The following is a 22024-nucleotide window of genomic DNA, read 5'->3' on the forward strand; positions in this document are numbered from 1 at the left end:
TTTCTCTTTAACCATATGGTCTATCCACTAGAAACTCTTGAACACAGCTGTAAAGATTAAGAAAAAATTATTAACACATTTTAAAAAAGTTATTCAACTATAAATTACCAAAGTTACCATAGATTGCCATAGATTACCTGTTAATTACCAAAATTACTGAACATTGGTAAATTACTGGTGGTTTTGCAACCCTAATCGAGCTACAGTACATCTAGCTACATCTATCTCGACCTAGACGGGTGTTTTGCTGAGTGGTAAAGGGTAGAGAAGTAGGTCATTCATAAGATGTTTGCCTGCAGGGTAAAGCATACCGAATCTCAGCGCAAGTTTTTACTCAAATCCCAAAAGACCCTCAGGTTCTTGCCTCTGCTCCAGCCGATGAAATCATGATCAGTGTTAAAAGCTTTTATCTAACAGCCCTGCAAAAAAAAGTGTGATGGCTCCGCACTCAAAAAGATGTCGCATAAAGTTGACTTCATTTAAAAAATGTGTTATTATTTTCACTGCATCAGGGAAATGTATGTGTACACTATCCCTGATGCAGTGAAAATAAAAATAAAAATCTTTATCTTTTTGAGTGCAGACCAATCACACCTTTTGCTTATCTGAACTTACGGGTTTTACGCACCAACCAAACTTCTGGGAGAGCGTGATGGTCCCCTTTTGATTAGCTAAAAGCCCTGCGAAACACCCAGGAGTTTGGCCTCTCTCTCACAGCTCTCGTCTCCCCCTCCATTCTACCACTCCACACAGGATGCCATTTAACTCAGTCAATAGTTCAGAATTTAATATAGAGCCCTTTGGAATCCCCAACAGAAATGAGTGGTGAGTGAAATGCAGAGATTTAACCATTCAGTGTTTCATTATTTTCATTATTTCCTCACAGAGAGTGTAATTGAGGCAAAGTAATTGAGAAATGTCGATTCAGGGAATTAAAACAGTGTGAAGATATGAGTCTTTAAAAGTCGCCAAGCTGTAGATTAGAATCTAGAGGCCTTTTCACACTACTGAGCCAAACCGAGCCGAGACAAACTGTACTAAGATGGTCAGAGTACACATCCATCCACCATAGTTGCTGAACCGTACTGAAAGGAACATTTTAAAGCACAGTAAAGGTTTTTAAGATATTTGTGTTGTCATGTCTATGGGATTCAGATCTATGTTACTGAAGGAATTCAAGGAAACACAACAGCAAGAGACAAGTAAAATGAGCTATTTGAGAGTATTTCATGTCGGTGAATAAATATTTTCTGCACATCCTCTGTTCAGAGGCGCTGTCAAGGATTATTCTCTGGCACATCAGAGTGCACTCAGCAACTAATCATTTTTACTGTGGAAGATGTAAGTGCCTTCTCTTGCCTGTCACTAATAATTTGAATGTCAACTGTCAAACACCCATGGTGTTGTTCCTAAGTCAAATTTGAAAAGTCATGTTTTTGGGGGAAACCGCGGCTGCTTTTTTTCAACACTGAATGCTGCTTAACAAAAGTGTGGAGCAAAGCAGTCAATTCTCTGAGGTGCCATGTGGAAATGTGGATTTTACGGAAATTATTATGCATTAGTAATAAAAAATAGAGTTGGCTTTACGCTGAGAAATACAGTATTTCTATGGAGATAGTGGTTCTTGCCTAGCAATTTGTTGGGTTTATTTTCAGAAATATTACAAGCCATCCTTTCAATTGGTGTATAAAAAAACCAAATCCAATACTTTATAATCTGTTGTCATGTATGTATTCTTTATATAACCAGGGACGTCCCATTCAAATAGAAATCCTCCTTACGAAGAAGACATGCTCCATTTTAAGTACCAATCACCAAAGCATGTAACGACCACAGCTCTAAGTCATTATAACAATACTATTTTAAGTTTTACAATTCTAAATGTTTCTTGAATTGAGTAGTTCTTGTGCGGTTACATGCACACACACACACACACACACACAGACACACACACACACACACACAGACACACGCAAACTCATAGATCTGTCTTCTTCTTTCCTCCAGCGAGGTCGTCCTCTCCAACATCAACCACAGCCTGTCTGGCATCTGGGAGTGCCAGGTGACCAGTTCCCGTGGCAACATGTCCAAACAGATGGAGATCCTTGTGTTGGAGACGTCAGCACCCTACTGCTCAGCAGACAGGGTCAACAGCAACAAGGGAGACTTCAGGTGGGTGCTCTAACCAGACCAGACAGAAGGACCTTTTCAGGTCAAGACTAAATGACAAGGTCAAAGGTCAGCTACAGTGCAACAAGGTAGCCTAAAACATGTCTGACCTCATGTTGGCATTCAAGAAGTCAGTGTTTTGAGAATGTGAAATGTGAAAGCCCAATGGTTCACTAAACTCAGCTCTGCTGAAGTAGGAAGTTACTATAGAATATTAGATAACAAAGAAAATGTAAACAGTGAAATGAAAAACATTTCCATGGAATGTACAGTGGGGGAAAAAAATATTTAGTCAACCACCAATTGTGCAAGTTCTCCCACTTAAAAAGATGAGAGAGGCCTGTAATTTTCATCATAGGTACACGTCAACTATGACAGACAAAATTAGAAAAAAAATCCAGAAAATCACATTGTAGGATTTTTAATGAATTTATTTGCAAATTATGGTGGAAAATAAGTATTTGGTCAATAACAAAAGTTTCTCAATACTTTGTTATATACCCTTTGTTGTCAATGACACAGGTCAAACGTTTTCTGTAAGTCTTCACAAGGTTTTCACACACTGTTGCTGGTATTTTGGCCCATTCCTCCATGCAGATCTCCTCTAGAGCAGTGATGTTTTGGGGCTGTCGCTGGGCAACACGGACTTTCAACTCCCTCCAAAGATTTTCTATGGGGTTGAGACCTGGAGACTGGCTAGGCCACTCCAGGACCTTGAAATGCTTCTTACGAAGCCACTCCTTCGTTGCCCGGGCGGTGTGTTTGGGATCATTGTCATGCTGAAAGACCCAGCCACGTTTCATTTTCAATGCCCTTGCTGATGGAAGGAGGTTTTCACTCAAAATCTCACGATACATGGCCCCATTGATTATTTCCTTTACACGGATCAGTCGTCCTGGTCCCTTTGCAGAAAAACAGCCCCAAAGCATGATGTTTCCACCCCCATGCTTCACAGTAGGTATGGTGTTCTTTGGATGCAACTCAGCATTCTTTGTCCTCCAAACACGACGACTTGAGTTTTTACCAAAAAGTTCTATTTTGGTTTCATCTGACCATATGACATTCTCCCAATCCTCTTCTGGATCATCCAAATGCACTCTAGCAAACTTCAGACGGGCCTGGACATGTTTACATTTACATTTTACATTTTAGTCATTTAGCAGACGCTCTTATCCAGAGCGACTTACAGTTAGTGAATATTATTTTTATTTTATTTTTTATACTGGCCCCCCGTGGGAAACGAACCCACAACCCTGGCGTTGCAAACGCCATGCTCTATCAACTGAGCTACATCCCTGCCGGCCATTCCCTCCCCTACCCTGGACGACGCTGGGCCAATTGTGCGCCGCCCATGAGTCTCCCGGTCGCGGCCGGCTGCGACAGAGCCTGGATTCGAACCAGGATCTCTAGTGGCACAGTTAGCACTGCGATGCAGTGCCTTAGACCACTGCGCCACTCAGGCCACATGTACTGGCTTAAGCAGGGGGACACGTCTGGCACTGCAGGATTTGAGACCCTGGCGGCGTAGTGTGTTACTGATGGTAGGCTTTGTAACTTTGGTCCCAGCTCTCTGCAGGTCATTCGCTAGGTCCCTCCGTGTGGTTCTGGGATTTTTGCTCACCGTTCTTGTAATCATTTTGACCCCACGGGGTGAGATCTTGCGTGGAGCCCCAGATCGAGGGAGATTTCAGTGGTCTTGTATGTCTTCCATTTCCTAATAATTGCTCCCACAGTTGATTTCTTCAAACCAAGCTGCTTACCTATTGCAGATTCAGTCTTCCCAGCCTGGTGCAGGTCTACAATTTTGTTTCTGGTGTCCTTTGACAGCTCTTTGGTCTTGGCCATAGTGGAGTTTGGAGTGTGACTGTTTGAGGTTGTGGACAGGTGTCTTTTATACTGATAACAAGTTCAAACAGGTGCCATTAATACAGGTAACGAGTGGAGGACAGAGGAGCCTCTTAAAGAAGAAGTTACAGGTCTGTGAGAGCCAGAAATCTTGCTTGTTTGTAGGTGACCAAATACTTATTTTCCACCATAATTTGCAAATAAATTCATAAAAAATCCTACAATGTGATTTTCTGGATTTTCTTTTCTCAATTTGTCTGTCATAGTTGACGTGTACCTATGATGAAAATTACAGGCCTCTCTCATCTTTATAAGTGGGAGAACTTGCACAATTGGTGGCTGACTAAATACTTTTTTCCCCCACTGTAAGTACTGTTTAGCTAGCAATTATCCCCACGCATTAGGAAGCCATGTGTGTCATATCAATCACCAAAATGCTAATAAGTCTGTACTCCAGGTTTACAGTAGCTTGCGAAAGTATTCACCCCTTTGGCATTTTTTCTATTTTGTTGCCTTACTACCTGGAATTAAAATTGATTTTTGGGGGATTTGTATAATTTGATTTACACAACATGCCTACCACTTTGAAGAAGTGAAAAAAAAAAAAAAAAACTTGAGCGTGCATAACTATTCACCCCCCCAAAGTCAATACTTTGTAGAGCCACCTTTTTCAGCAATTACAGCTGCAAGTCTCTTGGGGTATGTCTCTATAAGCTTGGCACATCTAGCCACTGGGAATTTTGCCCATTCTTCAAGGCAAAACTGCTCCAGCTCCTTCAAGTTGGATGGGTTCCGCTGGTGTACAGCAATTTTTAAGTCATACCACAGATTCTCAATTGGATTGAGGTCTGGGCTTTGACTAGGCTATTCCAAGACATTTAAATGTTTCCCCTTAAACCACTCAAGTGTTGCTTTAGCAGTATGCTTAGCGTCATTGTCCTGCTGGAAGGTGAACCTCCGTCCCAGTCTCAAATCTCTGGAATACTGAAACAGGTTTCCCTCAAGAATGTCCTCACAGCATGATGCTTTCACCACCATGCTTCACTGTGGGGATGGTGTTCTCGGGGTGATGAGAGGTGTTGGGTTTGCGCCAGACATAGCGTTTTCCTCGACGGCCAAAAAGCTTAATTTTAGTCTCATCTGACCAGAGTACCTTCTTCCATATGTTCGGGGAGTGTCCCACATGGCTTTTGGCGAACACCAAACGTTTGCTTATTTTTTTTCTTTAAGCAATGGCTTTTTTCTGGCCACTCTTCCGTAAAGCCCAGCTCTGTGGAGTGTATAGTTTAAAGTGGTCCTATGGACAGATACTCCAATCTCCGCTGTGGAGCTATGCAGCTCCTTCAGGGTTATCTTTAGTCTCTTTGTTGCCTCTCTGATTAATGCCCTCCTTGCCTGGTCTGTGAGTTTTGGTGGGCGGCCCTCTCTTGGCAGGTTTGTTGTGGTGCCATATTCTTTACATTTTTTAATAATGGATTTAATGGTGCTCCGTGGGATGTTAAAAGTTTCTGATATTTTTTTATAACCCAACCCTGATCTGTACTTCTCCACAACTTTGTCCCTGACCTGTTTGAAGAGCTCCTTGGTCTTCATTGTGCCGCTTGCTTGGTGGTGCCCCTTGCTTAGTGGTGTTGCAGACTCTGGGGCCTTTCAGAACAGGTGTATATATACTGAGATCATGTGACAGATCATGTGACACTTAGATTGCACACAGGTGGACTTTATTTAACTAATTATGTGACTTCTGAAGGTAGTTGGTTGCACCAGATCTTATTTAGGGGCTTCATAGCAAAGGGGTGAATACATATGCATGCACCACTTTTCCGTTATTTATTTGATGGTATTTTTTAAAACAAGTTATTTTTTTCATTTCACTTCACCAATTTGGACTATTTTGTGTATGTCCATTACATGAGATCAAAATAGAAATCAATTTAAATTACAGGTTGTAATGCAACAAAATAGGAAAAATGCCAAGGGCGATGAATACTTTTGCAAGGCACTGTATACTATAGCTTTCTATAAAACATTCCAATTAGTTTCTGACTGGCATTTTCCATTCCAGCTAAAGCTTTATGAGTTGAAAAGCTAACAGGCTCTCCACGAGACCTGGGTTCAAATACTTTGAGCATTTGCTTCAGTCGGCCTGGAGTGCCAGATGGGAGGATTTACCATTTTGGGACTGTTCAATTGGTTCCATCGCATCAGGCAAGCTCAATCAAGCACAGAAATTATTGCAGATAATATTTGAACCCAGGTTTGCTTTCCACCTCTCCCTCTGTCTCCGTCCCTGTCCATCTGGAAGTCTTGAGAAGTTGTCTGTTTTTCTCCTGTCAGTCCTGTTTCCGTGTATGCTCCATTGTTGTCGTGAATTGCTCGTGTACTTTACAACACACTTCCAGTGCAGCGAGCAGAGAGGCTTTGTTTCTGCTCAGCAGAGGCGTAATGGGCTGGAAAATGAGACACTTTTTTGGGGTTGGGGAATTAGTGCCATACATTACGAAGTAGCCGGTGCCATGATGACAGGGGGAGAAAGCTGGACAGGTTCCTCTGAACACAACAACAGATTTATCCTCAGTCTCACCTCAATTTACTCCCTTTGTTTCACGTTATGAAAAATTGCCAAAATGACATTGTTGAAATGAAACAAGCTTGTTTTCATTGGTATTTTTTAGGGTATTTTCAGGGAGTAAGATTTATATGTAATATGCAGTGCCAATATGTTTGTTTACATGTCATGCAGATCAGCAATCAACAATATATTATAAGATAGTAATGCGACATAATAACAAGGCAAAGTGTCACATCTATGTAGTGTAATCGGGGAATCAAGGCTTATTGTGGATCATGGTGACAATGATATTGATACCATATTTTGTGACAGGTGGCCAAAGACCCTGGCAGGGATACTGGCCTTCCTGCCTTGTGCTCCATCCACATTTGGCTCTGCCCCTCACCCTTCTGGTGCCGCTTCACACCACCTCACTCAGAGGGAGAAGAAGGCCTGGCGACGCTGTGACCGGGCAGGCCGGTGGGCAGAGGACGACTATACCCAGTGCCCGTATGCCAGCGAGGTGACTCGCGTACTGCACGAGCTCACCCAGGTAGGACTGCTTTCTCACTAGCAGAGACAACGCGAGACAAGGGGGTCTAAAACGGAATCATCTGAATCGTTAACTATTTTTGTATTTTAGGTAATATCTGGCTTGATTTATGCCCATAGGAAGACATACAAACTGTTATTTTATAACACATACAGTGGGGAGAACAAGTATTTGATACACTGCCGATTTTGCAGGTTTTCCTACTTACAAAGCATGTAGAGGTCTGTAATTTTTATCATAGGTACACTTCAACTGTGAGAGACGGAATCTAAAACAAAAATCCAGAAAATCACATTGTATGATTTTTAAGTAATTAATTTGCATTTTATTGCATGACATAAGTATTTGATACATCAGAAAAGCAGAACTTAATATTTGGTACAGAAACCTTTGTTTGCAATTACAGAGATCATACGTTTCCTGTAGGTCTTGACCAGGTTTGCACACACTGCAGCAGGGATTTTGGCCCACTCCTCCATACAGACCTTCTCCAGATCTTTCAGGTTTCGGGGCTGTCGCTGGGCAATACGGACTTTCAGCTCCCTCCAAAGATGTTCTATTGGGTTCAGGTCTGGAGACTGGCTAGGCCACTCCAGGACCTTGAGATGCTTCTTACGGAGCCACTCCTTAGTTGTCCTGGCTGTGTGTTTGGGTTTGTTGTCATGCTGGAAGACCCAGCCACAACCCATCTTCAAAGCTCTTACTGAGGGAAGGGGGTTGTTGGCCAAGATCTCGCGATACATGGCCCCATCCATCCTCCCCTCAATACGGTGCAGTTGTCCTGTCCCCTTAGCAGAAAAGCATCCCCAAAGAATGATGTTTCCACCTCCATGCTTCACGGTTGGGACGGTGTTCTTGGGGTTGTACTCATCCTTCTTCTTCCTCCAAACACGGCGAGTGGAGTTTAGACCAAAAAGCTCTATTTTTGTCTCATCAGACCACATGACCTTCTCCCATTCCTCCTCTGGATCATCCAGATGGTCATTGGCAAACTTCAGTCGGGCGTGGACATACGCTGGCTTGAGCAGGGGGACCTTGCGTGCGCTGCAGGATTTTAATCCATGATGGCGTAGTGTGTTACTAATGGTTTACTTTGAGACTGTGGTCCCAGCTCTCTTCAGGTCATTGACCAGGTCCTGCCGTGTAGTTCTGGGCTGATCCCTCACCTTCCTCATGATCATTGATGCCCCACGAGGTGAGATCTTGCATGGAGCCCCAGACCGAGGGTGATTGACCGTCATCTTGAACTTCTTCCATTTTCTAATAATTGCGCCAACAATTGTTGCCTTCTCACCAAGCTGCTTGCCTATTGTCCTGTAGCCCATCCCAGCCTTGTGCAGGTCTACAATTTTATCCCTGATGTCCTTACACAGCTTTCTAGTCTTGGCCATTGTGGAGAGGTTGGAGTCTGTTTGATTGAGTGTGTGGACATGTGTCTTTTATACAGGTAACGAGTTCAAACAGGTGCAGTTAATACAGGTAATGAGTGGAGAACAGGAGTGCTTCTTAAAGAAAAACGAACAGGTCTGTGAGAGCCGGAATTCTTACTGGTTGGTAGGTGATCAAATACTTATGTCATGCAATAAAATGCAAATTAATTATAAAAAAATCATACAATGTGATTTTCTGGATTTTTGTTTTAGATTCCGTCTCTCACAGTTGAAGTGTACCTATGATAAAAATTACAGACCTCTACATGCTTTGTAAGTAGGAAAACCTGCAAAATCGGCAGTGTATCAAATACTTGTTCTCCCCACTGTATGAAATGCATCTGTGTAAATCCAAGTGATCTAGCCTCTTCTAACCCAATGACTGTTTCTATTTCCAGATGACCATCAACACCAGTAATCCCCAGCCGTTAGCCCAGCAGCTGGTAGCCTTCACCAGCAGGGCAGGGGACTTCAGCGATGTGATGGACGTCATCTTTGTCACACACCTGGTTGAGAGGCTGACTCGCCTTGTGGACCAGCGTAGAGAAGTATGTATGATAGCAGCACTTAGCTGCTGCTCACACACACACACAAACACATGCGTGCTTGTGCAAAAACACACACACAGCATTTACCCTCAGCATCCATGCAGCAGTCAATTTTTTGGTAAATCAACAGTTCCCAGCGGGCTTGCAAATTTGACCAATCACCGCACTATTTCCGCATAAAACTGTCAAATCAGTACAAAAAGAGGGCTCGCAATTTCATCCAATCACCGCACATTTAACGCATAATATGGTTCAATCAAGCCACACGCCAACAAACCTTTTCCCTCGTCAATGCATTTTCCTGACAAATTGGACAAAATCATTGCATATTGCCATGTATAATGTCAGAATTCCTGCAGCAAAATCAAGCATTTTTGCTTGCAAATGTCATAAAAGAATCCCTGCGAAATCCTGGAGGGACTGAATAAAGAACCCCCAACTGTTTTCTTTGGATGAACTGTTTATAGTCCAATTAAAGGCACAAATAAGTGGATGTCTCTTTTTGCTCCGGTAGCTGGCTAGTCTACTCGACTCCAGCTCCATAAATGCTAGACTATGGGTGCTAATTTCCCTGAGATTTACATTTTAGTCATTTAGCAGACGCTCTTATCCAGAGCGACTTACAGGAGCAATTAGGGTTAAGTGCCTTGCTCAAGGGCACAGACAGATTTTTCACCTAGTCGGCTCGGGGATTATAACCAGCGACCTTTCGGTTACTGGCACAACGCTCTTAACCACTAAGCTACCTGCCGAGATGTCATCAGTTCAGCAATTTAGTAACATGCAATTTGAGGGGAAACTTAACATATAGTTAGCTGCTATTCCTGACCTGGTATTATTTAAGCCTGTGAGATGTGAGTGCTTTTCAGTGTTTTGAAAGCAGGGATTTGCAAGAATAGACTTCAGGCTTCCTGTATGAAACTGTTCAGATGACAGCTTAAATCAGGGGTGTCAAACTCATTCCATGAAGGGCCTAGTGTGATGCGTGTGATAGAAGGAGTAATACGAGTAATATGCATCCAAAGAGTTTATTCCATCGATAAACAGTTGCGCAAGCATGCGACAACAAAACTCAGGCACAGGAGAAATATCTACCCTGGCAACAACAAGGTAAGGGTAGTTCAACCGAGCTACACACAGCTCACTACAAACAATCACCCACACAGACAAGGAAGCAGAGGGAACACTTATACAATGACTAATTGGGGATAAGAACCAGGTGTGTGTGATTATATAGACAAGACAAGTGGACTGATGATAAATGGATCGGCAGCAGCTAGTAAGCCGGTGACGACAAACGCTGAAACCTGCTCGAACAAGGAGGGGAGGCAGCCTTGGCGGAAGTCGTGACAGTACCCCCCCCCCCCTTGACTCGCGGCTCCAGCAGCGCGCCCCGACCCCGGCCTCGGGGACAGCCAGGAAGATGCAGAGCAGGGCGAGCTAGATGGCGACGGTGGAAATCCCGTAACATGGAGGGATCGAGGATATCCCTCACCGGGACCCAGCACCGTTCCTCCGGACCGTACCCCTCCCACTCCACGAGGTACTGAAGGCCCCCCACCCGACACCTCGAATCCAGGATGGAACGGACCGAGTATGCCGGGGCCCCCTCAATGTCCAGAGGAGGTGGAGGGACCTTCCGCACCTCAGACTCCTGGAGTGGACCAGCTACCACCGTCCTGAGGAGAGACACATGAAATGAGGGGTTAATACGGTAATCAGGGGGAAGTAATAACCTATATGTGACCTCGTTGACTCTCCTCAGAACTTTGAACGGCCCCACAAACCGCGGGCTCAGCTTCAGGCAGGGCAGGCGGAGGGGCAGATTCCGGGTCGAGAGCCAGACCCGACCCGATCCCACGGTACAAAGACGGGGGGCCTCACTGCGGTTGCGGTCAGCGTTGGCCTTCTGACGACGCACGGCACATTGGAGGTGAACGTGGGCAGCATCCCACGTCTTCTCTGCACGCCGAAACCAGTCATCCACCGCAGGCTCTGGTGCTACGGTGCCAAAACCGGTTGGTAACCTAGAACACACTGGAAAGGCGTTAGGTTAGTGGAGGAGTGGCGGAGAGAGTTCTGGGCATATCCTGCCCATGGCAAGAACACCGACCACTCCCCTGGCCGGTCCTGGCAGTAGGACCGCAGGAACCTACCCACGTCCTGATTTACCCATTCCACCTGCCCATTACTCTCGGGGTGGAACCCAGACGTCAGGCTGACCGAGACCCCCAGACGTTCCATGAACGCCTTCCAGACTGTAGACGTGAACTGGGGACCTCGGTCAGACACTATATCCTCTGGTACCCCTTAGTGCTGGAAGACGTGAGTAAACAGGGCCTCCGCAGTCTGCAGGGCTGTGGGGAGACCGGGTAGAGGAAGGAGGCGGCAGGACTTTGAGAAGCGGTCCACAACATTTACATTTACGTCATTTAGCAGACGCTCTTATCCAGAGCGACTTACAAATAGGTGCATTCACCTTATAGGATGGTGGTGTTACCTTGGGAGAGGGGAAGATCAGTCAGAAAATAAATGCTAAGGTGAGACCATGGTCGTTGTGGAACTGGTAATGGTTGTAGCTTACCCGCTGGGAGGTGCCTAGGTGCCTTACTCTGGGCGCACACTGAGCAGGAGGAGATGTACACCCTCACGTCCTTAGCCAAGGTAGGCCACCAGTACTTTCCGCTCAGGCAGCGCACTGTCCGACCGATACCTGGGTGACCAGAGGAGGGTGACGTGTGTGCCCAGAAGATCAGACGATCACAGATAAGAGCAGGTATGTACTGCAGCCCAGCTGGACACTGCGGTGGCTATGGATCTGTGCGTAATGCCTGCTCTATATCCGCGTCCATCGCCCATACTATCGGTGCCACAATGCGGGAGGCCGGGAGTATGGGGGTGTGTCATACAGCCGGGACAGTGCGTCTGCCTTCACGTTCTTCGTACCCGGAATGTATGACAATGTAAAATCAAACGGGGTGAAGAATAGGACCCACCTGGCCTGGCGAGGATTCAGCCTCCTCGCTGCCCGAATGTACTCCAGGTTATGGTGGTCCATCCAGACGAGGAAAGGGTGTTTCGCCCCTTCGAGCCAATGCCTCCACACGGTCAAGGCTCGGACAACAGCCAACAGCTCCTGATCACCAACATCGTAGTTCTGCTCCGCTGGGCTGAGCTTCTTCGAGAAGAAGGCACAGGGGCGGAGCTTGGGTGGCGTGCCCGAGCGTTGGGATAGGACAGCGCCCATCCCTACCTCGGACGCATCCACCTCCACTACAAACGGTAGTGATGGATCGGGGTGGGCTAGGACCGGAGCTGAGGTGAACAGACCCCGCAGTCTCCTGAAGGCTAGATCCACCTCAGCAGACCAGCGGAGCCGGGACGGCCCACCCTTCAACAGGGATGTGATGGGAGCTGCGACCTTGCCAAAGCACCAGATAAACCTTCAATAGTAGTTGGAAAAGCCAAGGATTCGCTGCACCTCCTTAACCGTGGTTGGAGTTGGCCAATTACGCCCGGCTGAAATGCGATCTCCCTCCATCTCCACCCCTGAGGTGGAAATGCGGTATCCAAGGAAGGAGATGGACTGCTGGAAAAACATACACTTCTCTGCCTTAGCATAAAGGTCATTCTCCAACAGTCGGGCCAGCACCTTGTGAACCAGGGTCACATGCTCAGTGCGAGTAGCGGAATTCACCAGGATGTCATCGATGTAGACCACTACACCGCGACCAAGCATGTCCCGAAACACATCGTTCACAAAGGACTGGAAATCGGAGGGAGCATTCATCAAACCATAGGGCATCACCAGGTATTCATAATGCCCCGTGATTGTGCTGAATGCTGCCTTCCACTCATCTCCCTCTTGGGTAAGCACCAGGTTGTACGCACTCCTGAGATCCAATTTGGTGAAGAAGCACGCCCCATGCATCGATTCAACCACTGAAGGAATGAGGGGGAGAGGATAACTAAATCTAATTGTCTCCCTGTTCAGTGGTCGATAATCAATGCATAGGCGCAGACCTCCGTCCTTCTTCTTCACAAAGAAGAAACTTGAGGAGGCGGGTGAAGTGGAGGGACGTATATACCCCTGACGCAGGGACTCAGTGACATATGTCTCCATAGCCACCGTTTCCGCCTGTGACGGTGTATATATGACTCCTGGGAGGTACAGCGTCTACCCTGAGGTTTATCGCGCAATCCCCCGCCCGTTGAGGTGGTAACTTAGTCGCCTGCGTTTTAGAGAACGCTTGCGCCAGATCACGGTATTCGGGAGGAATGCGCACGGGGGAGGTACTATCTGGACTTTCCACCGTGGTTGCACCAACATAAACGTCTAGACACCTACCCTGACACTCACGCGACCACCCCGTGAGAGCCCTCTGTGGCCATGAGAAGGTGGGGTTGTGGAGTGCTAACCAAGGGATACCTAATACCACAGGGAAAGCAGGAGATTCAATAATAAAAAAAATCACCTGCTCAAAATTATTCTCCTGGGTGATCATGGTGACTGGTATAGTGACTTCCGTAACAAATCCAGACCCTAATGGTCGACTATCGAGTGCTCTGAGGAGACGTGGAATGGAGAGGGGAACCAATGAAATGCCTTGACGGCGTGCAAATTCCCTATACATAAAGTTCCCAGCTGCGCCTGAATCGACTAGCGCCTTACACTGGGGAACTACCATGTGATTGGTAAAGTGGATAGGTAGGGTACAGTGTGCAACAAAGGGCTCTGAACAAGTGTGGGTGTTCGATACCTGGGGTGATGCGTGAGTGCCCTGCCTGCCGCCTCCAGGCCCAAAAGAACGTTGCCTACGACGTGTGGTGGATTGTCCCTTCGTGCCACCAGAGTGGCACTGTCGCTGTCCTCCTCCGCTCTCTCGACCAGTGGCTCCACCCAGATCCATCTGCTCGAGGTCCGAGTCTTCCGGGGTGGAAATGGGCAGACCCCTACCAGGACGTCCTCTGGCTACCAGCAGGTTGTCCAACTGAATGGCCATGTCCACCAGTTTATCGAAGGACAACATGGTGTCCCGGCAGGCTAGCTCCCATCGGACGTCCTCCAGCAGATGGCACCGGAAATGGTCGATCAGGGCCCGCTTGTTCCACCCGGACACCGCTGCCAGCGTCCGGAACTCCAACGCGAAGTCCTGCGCAGTCCTCGTCCCCTGCCTCAGGTGGACCAGTCGCTCACCCGCCTTTCGACCCTCGGGCGGGTGGTTGAATACCGCCCGAAAGAGGCAAGCGAACTACCTGTAGTCCTCCAACGCGGCTCCTCCTTCGTTCCACACCGCGTTGGCCCACTCCAGGGCTTTCCCACAGAGGCAGGAAACGAGGACGGACACCTTCTTCCGCTCCGATGGTGCCGGCCTGATGCTGGTGAAGTAAAGCTCCAATTGGAGGAGGAATCCCTGGCACAGCACCGCTGTCCCCTCAAACGCCCGTGGTCGGGATATCTGGATCCCTCCTGGTGCTGGGGTGTAGGTGGCTGGTTCCGGTTGTCCAGCTGGTCTCGACAGATCGGGTCTGCTCCTCTCCAGGCGTTGGACAACCTGAAGAACCCGATCCATCGCTTCCCCCAAGCTGGCCAGCAACTCAGGCACAGGGGAAATATCTACCCTGGCAACAACAAGGTAAGGGTAGCTCAACCGAGCTACACACAGCTCACTACAAACAATCACCCACACAGACAAGGAAGCAGAGGGAACACTTATACAATGACTAATTGAGGATAAGAACCAGGTATGTGTGATTAATTAGACAAGACAAGTGGAGTGATGATAAATAGATCGGCAGCACCTAGTAAGCCGGTGACGACGAACGCCAAAACCTGCCCGAACAAGGAGGGGAGGCAGCCTCGGCGGCAGTCGTGACACCTAGTGTCTGCTGGTTTTATTTTTTTCCTTTCAATTAAGACTGAGACAACCAGGTGAGGGGAGTTCCTTACTAATTAGAGATCTTAATTCATCAATCAAGGAAAAGGAGTGTAAACCCGCAGACACTCGGCCCTCCGTGGAATGAGTTTGACATGTGGCTTAAATGGAGATTAACGGAACTCGATTTGAGAAACCGTACATTACGCTAAATGCACTCACAGTCTAGGAATAAAAAGAGTCTTAGCCTGCCACCGTCCAGGCTATACTTCAAATCAATTAGGAAAAGCTGTGTGTTTTCTGTCATCCTTCTTTTCATGCTTATGACAATCATGCACCTGAGAGCTAAGTTGATGAAGAGGTACTTCAGCTATCCCCCTAACCAATTCAAAATGTATTTCCTTTATACCAGGGGTCTTCAACCTATTCTTGCCTGGGGACCCCTGCCGAGGCAAACCGGAGGCCTAGGGATCCCCATCATATGTTAGCCCCCCCCCCCCCCCCCCCCCCAGAAAATCTGTTAGCCCCCCCCAAAAAAATATCAACGTCTTGTCTTAACATCAGGTGATGTAATCAAAATTTTAAAATGAATAGATTTAGTAGATTTTTGTATATATATATTTTTGTTAATAGCAATATTCATAAAAACATTGAAAGTAAAAATGACAGGGGGTTGCGGACCCCTGGTTGAATACCCCAGCTTTATACGATTGAAGGCAACCAGAGGGTCTGCACACAAAAGAGGTCAGAGTAGTATAGTGGAATTGTATTTCAATTTTTCTGTGAGAAGATCATTATTTGGAGCTCTCCTCAACACAGAGTCCTACTAGAAAACCTACCAATACATGGATCCCCAGATACACCTTGATCAATGCCAACCAAATCTCTCCACCGAACAGTTAGAATAAAGAAACTGTGAAATTGATGTAAATAGTTCAACTGTCATCACAATGAAGTGGTTATGCCCCATTGGAGACCCTAATCTAAATAAAATCTTTATATAATGAATAAAGTCACCATCACCACCCTCATCATTCCGTTTTGGGATAATACATGGCTTCTCTTTAGTAGATGTGATAGATGCTAATGGCAGATCTACTTTCTATCTTCCTGAATCCTGTAGCTAGGGGACTATATCTCTGACATAGCCAGTAACATGATGCTGGTGGAGGAACACATCCTGTGGATGGCTCAGAACGAGGCCAGGGCATGTACGCGCATCGTTCAGTGTGTGGAGCGCATCGCAGACTTGGCTCTCACCATAGACACGCAGGTCATTTCAAAGGTAGGTAAACAAACATCAAATGCACTCACATTTCTATCAACTATATGTTCACTCTTTAACCCCTTAAAAGGATACCTTAAAACGTGTTACCAAGATTGGTTTCTGAATCAAAGCTACAGTGAGCTCAGAAAGTATTGGGACAGGGACACCTTTTGTTGTTGTTGTTTTGGCTCTGTACTCCAGCGCTTTGGATTTGAAATCATACAATGACAATGAGTTTAAAGTGCAGACTGTCAGCTTTAATTTAAAATTACAGCACTGTAGTATCCCCCATTTTAGAGGACCACAAGTATTGGGAGAAATTCACGTATATGTACACTGCTCAAAAAAAATTAAGGGAACACTTAAACAACACAATGTAACTCCAAGTCAATCACACTTCTGTGAAATCAAACTGTCCACTTAGGAAGCAACACTGATTGACAATACATTTCCCATGCTGTTGTGCAAATTGAATAGACAACAGGTGGAAATTATAGGCAATTAGCAAGACACCCCCAATAAAGGACTGCTTTACAGGTGGTGACCACAGACCACTTCTCAGTTCCTATGCTTCCTGGCTGATGTTTTGGTCACTTTTGAATGCTGGCGGTGCTTTCACTCTAGTGGTAGCATGAGACGGAGTCTACAACCCACACAAGTGGCTCAGGTAGTGCAGCTCATCCAGGATGGCACATCAATGCGAGCTGTGGCAAGAAGGTTTGCTGTGTCTGTCAGCGTAGTGTCCAGAGCATGGAGGCGCTACCAGGAGACAGGCCAGTACATCAGGAGGCGTGGAGGAGGCCGTAGGAGGGCAACAACCCAGCAGCAGGACTGCTACCTCCGCCTTTGTGCAAGGAGGAGCAGGAGGAGCACTGCCAGAGCCCTGCAAAATGACCTCCAGCAGCCCACAAATGTGCATGTGTCTGCTCAAACGGTCAGAAACAGACTCCATGAGGGTGGTATGAGGGCCCGACGTCCACAGGTGAGGGTTGTGCTTACAGCCCAACACCGTGCAGGACGTTTGGCATTTGCCAGAGAACACCAAGATTGGCAAATTCGCCACTGGCGCCTTGTGCTCTTCACAGATGAAAGCAGGTTCACACTGAGCATGTGACAGACGTGACAGAGTCTGGAGACGCCGTGGAGAACGTTCTGCTGCCTGCAACATCCTCCAGCATGACCGGTTTGGCGGTGGGTCAGTCATGGTGTGGGGTGGCATTTCTTTGGGGGGCCGCACAGCCCTCCATGTGCTCGCCAGAGGTAGCCTGACTGCCATTAGGTACCGAGATGAGATCCTCAGACCCCTTGTGAGACCATATGCTGGTGCGGTTGGCCCTGGGTTCCTCCTAATGCAAGACAATGCTAGACCTCATGTGGCTGGAGTGTGTCAGCAGTTCCTGCAAGAGGAAGGCATTGATGCTATGGACTGGCCCGCCCGTTCCCCAGACCTGAATCCAATTGAGCACATCTGGGACATCATGTCTCGCTCCATCCACCCACGCCACGTTGCACCACAGACTGTTCAGGAGTTGGCGTATGCTTTAGTCCAGGTCTGGGAGGAGATCCCTCAGGAGACCATCCGCCACCTCATCAGGAGCATGCCCAGGCGTTGTAGGGAGGTCATACAGGCACGTGGAGGCCACACACACTACTGAGCCTCATTTGACTTGTTTTAAGGACATTACATCAAAGTTGGATCAGCCTGTAGTGTGGTTTTCCACTATAATTTTGAGGGTGACTCCAAATCCAGACCTCCATGGGTTGATAAATTTGATTTCCATTGATAATTTCTGTGTGATTTTGTTGTCAGCACATTCAACTATGTAAAGAAAAAAGTATTTAATAAGATTATTTCATTCATTCAGATCTAGGATGTGTTATTTTAGTGTTCCCTTTATTTTTTTGAGCAGTGTATATTAAAAGTAGTAAAAAGTTAAGTATTAAGTCCCATATTCATAGCATGGAATGACTACATCAAGCGTGTGACTCTACACGTTTGTTTGATGCATTTGCTGTTTGTTTTGGTTGTGTTTCATGTTATTTTGTGCCCAATAGAAACAAATGATAAATAATGTATTGTGTCATTTTGGAGTCACTTTTATTGTACATAAGAATAGAATATGTCTCTAAACACTTCTACATTAATGTGGATGCTACCATGATTGTGGAGAATCCTGAATGAATTGTGAAAAAGTTACAGACACACAAATATCATACCCCAAGACATACTAGCCTCTCGCCATTACAATAACAGGGAAGGTTAGCATTTTTTGGGGGGGGTATGATATTTGTGCATCTAACTTTCTCACTCAAGAATCGTGAATAATTATTCATGCTGTAATTCCTAAACGGTTCACCCGATATGGATGAAAATACCCTCAAATTAAAGTTCAGCCAGCACTTTAACCTCATAGTCACTGTATCATTCCAAATCCAAAGTGTGGTATCATCTTTTGGCTCAAAAAAATAATTTTGGAGCTCAGTGTTGTTCATCATCTTTTTAGTCTCGCAGCTCAGCATGATCAGCAAACATCTTTTTATCGATTCAATGCAGAATGACACTTCAGAATGACACTTTCAATGATCAGCCATTTATGTTCAGACCAGGAAGATAAACTCACTTACTCCCCTTCTCCCTATCACTCTGTCTCCATCCAGGTGTCCCCAAACATAGCCCTGGAGGCCTTTCTGATCAAGCCGTCTAACTTCCAGGGTCTTTCGTGTATGGCAGTACAGAGAGCCCCCCTGCCACCCCTCTCTGGTCAGAGGGCCGATGGGACCCAGGATGCCATCGGGGACACACTGCTCAACTTCAAATGTCACACGGTCAACGGCAGCGGCTCCCCCGCAAGCCAACTCAGCAAGGTACAGGACATAGAAATAGATGACTTGATAATAAAACATTGAAGGATGAACTTCCTGCTTTTACTCCACGGTTAATGAGTACAACATACACTCAATATGGCTGCCGGTCCACCCGTTACAGAACGTTGACTTGAATGAGAATGTCTGTTCTAGGAATTATATTTCTATGGTACAGTAACAGTTAATCAAAGATTAGACATTTTATTTCTGTCCTAAAGTTCTCTCTGTCTATGTTTTTGTACATAATGCAGCGTATTATGGTCAAGATTCAAATGCACCCACTTTGGTGTAAGAATAATAGGGCAGTGCTCCTGTCTGGCAGACTTGTTGTCTATTAGTCTCCATAAATTGACATCCTGTTTTGCTGTAGATCAGCCTGTGATAGGTTGCACTGTGAAGGGGGAAGGGTCGGGATTGGTGGGGTAGTTTTGGAGTCAGTGTATGTAGGCCACTCTCCTTTGATGGATACTGTGGCCTTGTATCCCTGTCACACTAAATCACTGTTACCCCATCATACCTCCTGCTGGCCCATCCCAAATGACAGATGCCACGTCAGCTACACCTTACAGTCTACATATGCAGACAGGGAAAAACACTCCTCTGGCATTGAAGTGGCATTGTTTTGCAATATTTCAGTAGGTAGTTATACCCATCAGCTACTGTGTGTGTGTGTGTGTGTGTGTGTGTGTACGTACTTGTGTGGGTGTGTGTGTGTGTACGTACTTGTGTGGGTGTGTGTGCATGTTTGCTTGCGTGCCTGCGTGTTTCTGCTTGTTTGTTGACTGTGTCCTCTTATGATTAGTTAAGACTGTCTACTGTGCTCAGCTATTATTTAGCTTGGTTGCAGTGCCCAGTGCAGCTGTGCAGCGATCTCAGATGGACTAGCGATTGTGGAGGAAAGCAATGCATTCCTTTTAATGACTAAGCTGTCCCTTTGTGATGACCAATGACAGAGGTCGAGAGCATGACTAGGCTTATAGAAGTGAACCAATTCCAAACAAAACCTGTGTGGCTTGATAGACGTGTGGCTTGAAAGACAGGGAGTGATTGTCATTGAGAAAGTGAGCGCTCAATGGGAATGTGACATTGTGAGGTGCACTCAGAGCAGCAGTGGGCCACTTAGGGTTGGGATGGAAATGCTGCCAGCCCTCTCTCTCTCTCTCTCTCTCTCTCTCTCTCTCTCTCTCTGGCACTGGCCTCGTCCTTGCTCTTCTCTGCTCTGCTCTGGGAGTACAACCCTCCGACGTGGCACTGCATATGCAAAGGCCCCTCCAATTACTGCCGATCTGGCACGGCCTCACAGGCCCTTCCTCACTGCACTGTAACAGCCGCCCTGGCAGCCACTCACATCCACTGTTTAGAGGGCGCTTTTCCACCCCAGTAATCAGCCTCAATTGCCATTTCTCATGTAGGCATCTGTTAGGATTGTTTTGTGCATAGGAATGCCATTTACAGGATTTGAATTAGAATCCTGGAGAAATCGGTTTACTGTTATTGGTTTTACTGTTATACACTTGTGGATAACAATGACATTCACACCAGCAATAACTGCAATATGCTATTGCTACATGGCAATATTTAGCTATTGCTAAATGACAATTGTCTGTGGTTCTCACCAAATGAGTGCTGGACAGCTAGTCATCCTAATGTAGTCAACAGTTACGTTGGGATTCCCCCCTTTGAATTCCAATACGGTGGGTACTGGCACATGTCCTTAGGCAAGGCTTCTACCATTGGGGTGGGGGGGGGGGGGTATTCAACTTCTGTCTGTAGTTCCTCGCGGTGGCTGGAGGTGTAGGTGCAGGGCTGCTGCAGGGCTCAGTGGTTCCCTTTGATTGTCCTTGTTTCACCGGTAGACAGAAAGCAATTAAAGATGCAAAGCGGGAGCCTGGCCCTACCGCTCATCACTTTGACTGTGAAGACGGCGTGTGTGTTCAGTGTTGATTTAGAGAGCAAATCCATTCAGGCCACACACACTCATGCACACGCGCACGCACACAAGCACACAAATACACACACACATACACAAACACACACACACTAATCTTCCACTCTCACGTTTTCACTAAAACTGACTCAGACATACAACATCCCTCAGGAGGAGAGGCTACTTCCACAAATATCATCGTTCCCGTCTCTTCTTTCCTCAGTATAGAACACTGCATGTTTGGAGGAATTGTAGACCATTGTATCCTTCCATTTTCTCACCCCCTCTCTGTGCTGTGATTAGTTCAGTGTACTCTGTACTACTGATGGTATTTAAGCCATAGTGCTGTTTTAGCCCCCACTTTCTGAGTGTCTGATCTCTATCTCACTGGCTGTGTCTCATGCCTGTTTAGTGCTGTGCTAGGTTAAACTGAACTACTGCACAGAACATATGGTCACGCTGTGCCCACACACAGCCAAACGGGTGGCATAGCACACACACACACACACACACACACACACCCACAAACACACACACACACGCTTACATGCGCACAACCACGATCACACGCATGTGCACACACACAAACACACACAGTCACTAGATGCCAGACCTCAGTCACCAGCTCCATCCAACACACATGTTTTCAAATGTCTGGCTGGTAGCTAATTGGATGGGATAACAGTGAAATAGAAGGCATCTGGTTTGTGGATTTCCTCAAAAGAATTTCACTGAAAGACCACACACTCTCCCCTCAACAGTGCCAAGCTGCACAGTCACTTCAAACAAAATGTATAATAACAGAATATCAGGGGCATCATAGAGTCTGCCAGTAAACTACTGTATTATTTAGTTTAATTTCACGCATTTTGCATGCCTATTAATAAAGATTAGTTCTAGAGAGGAGAAGCATTCTCATGGGTGCGAAATACAGCTAATGATGCTGTCTTTGATAATATCACCTGAGTTTAACGCTACTCTACATCGTTCATA

General features: G+C 46.4%; 1 protein-coding gene across 1 annotated transcript in view; it reads left to right on the forward strand.

Moving 5' to 3' along the window:
* The window catches only part of LOC311110991 (adhesion G protein-coupled receptor A3-like), a gene marked incomplete at both ends in the record, with an annotated part of 251186 nt that overhangs the window by 113979 nt on the left and 115183 nt on the right, over window positions 1-22024 (forward strand). The window contains 5 exon segments of the mRNA XM_084153664.1: window positions 2008-2172; window positions 6899-7118; window positions 8947-9096; window positions 16096-16257; window positions 18898-19104. Coding sequence (XP_084009790.1) covers window positions 2008-2172; window positions 6899-7118; window positions 8947-9096; window positions 16096-16257; window positions 18898-19104 — 904 coding nt within the window.

The sequence above is a fragment of the Coregonus lavaretus genome, assembly GCF_964263955.1.
Source record: "Coregonus lavaretus genome assembly, chromosome: 36".
In the NCBI taxonomy this organism is placed as follows: domain Eukaryota; kingdom Metazoa; phylum Chordata; class Actinopteri; order Salmoniformes; family Salmonidae; genus Coregonus; species Coregonus lavaretus.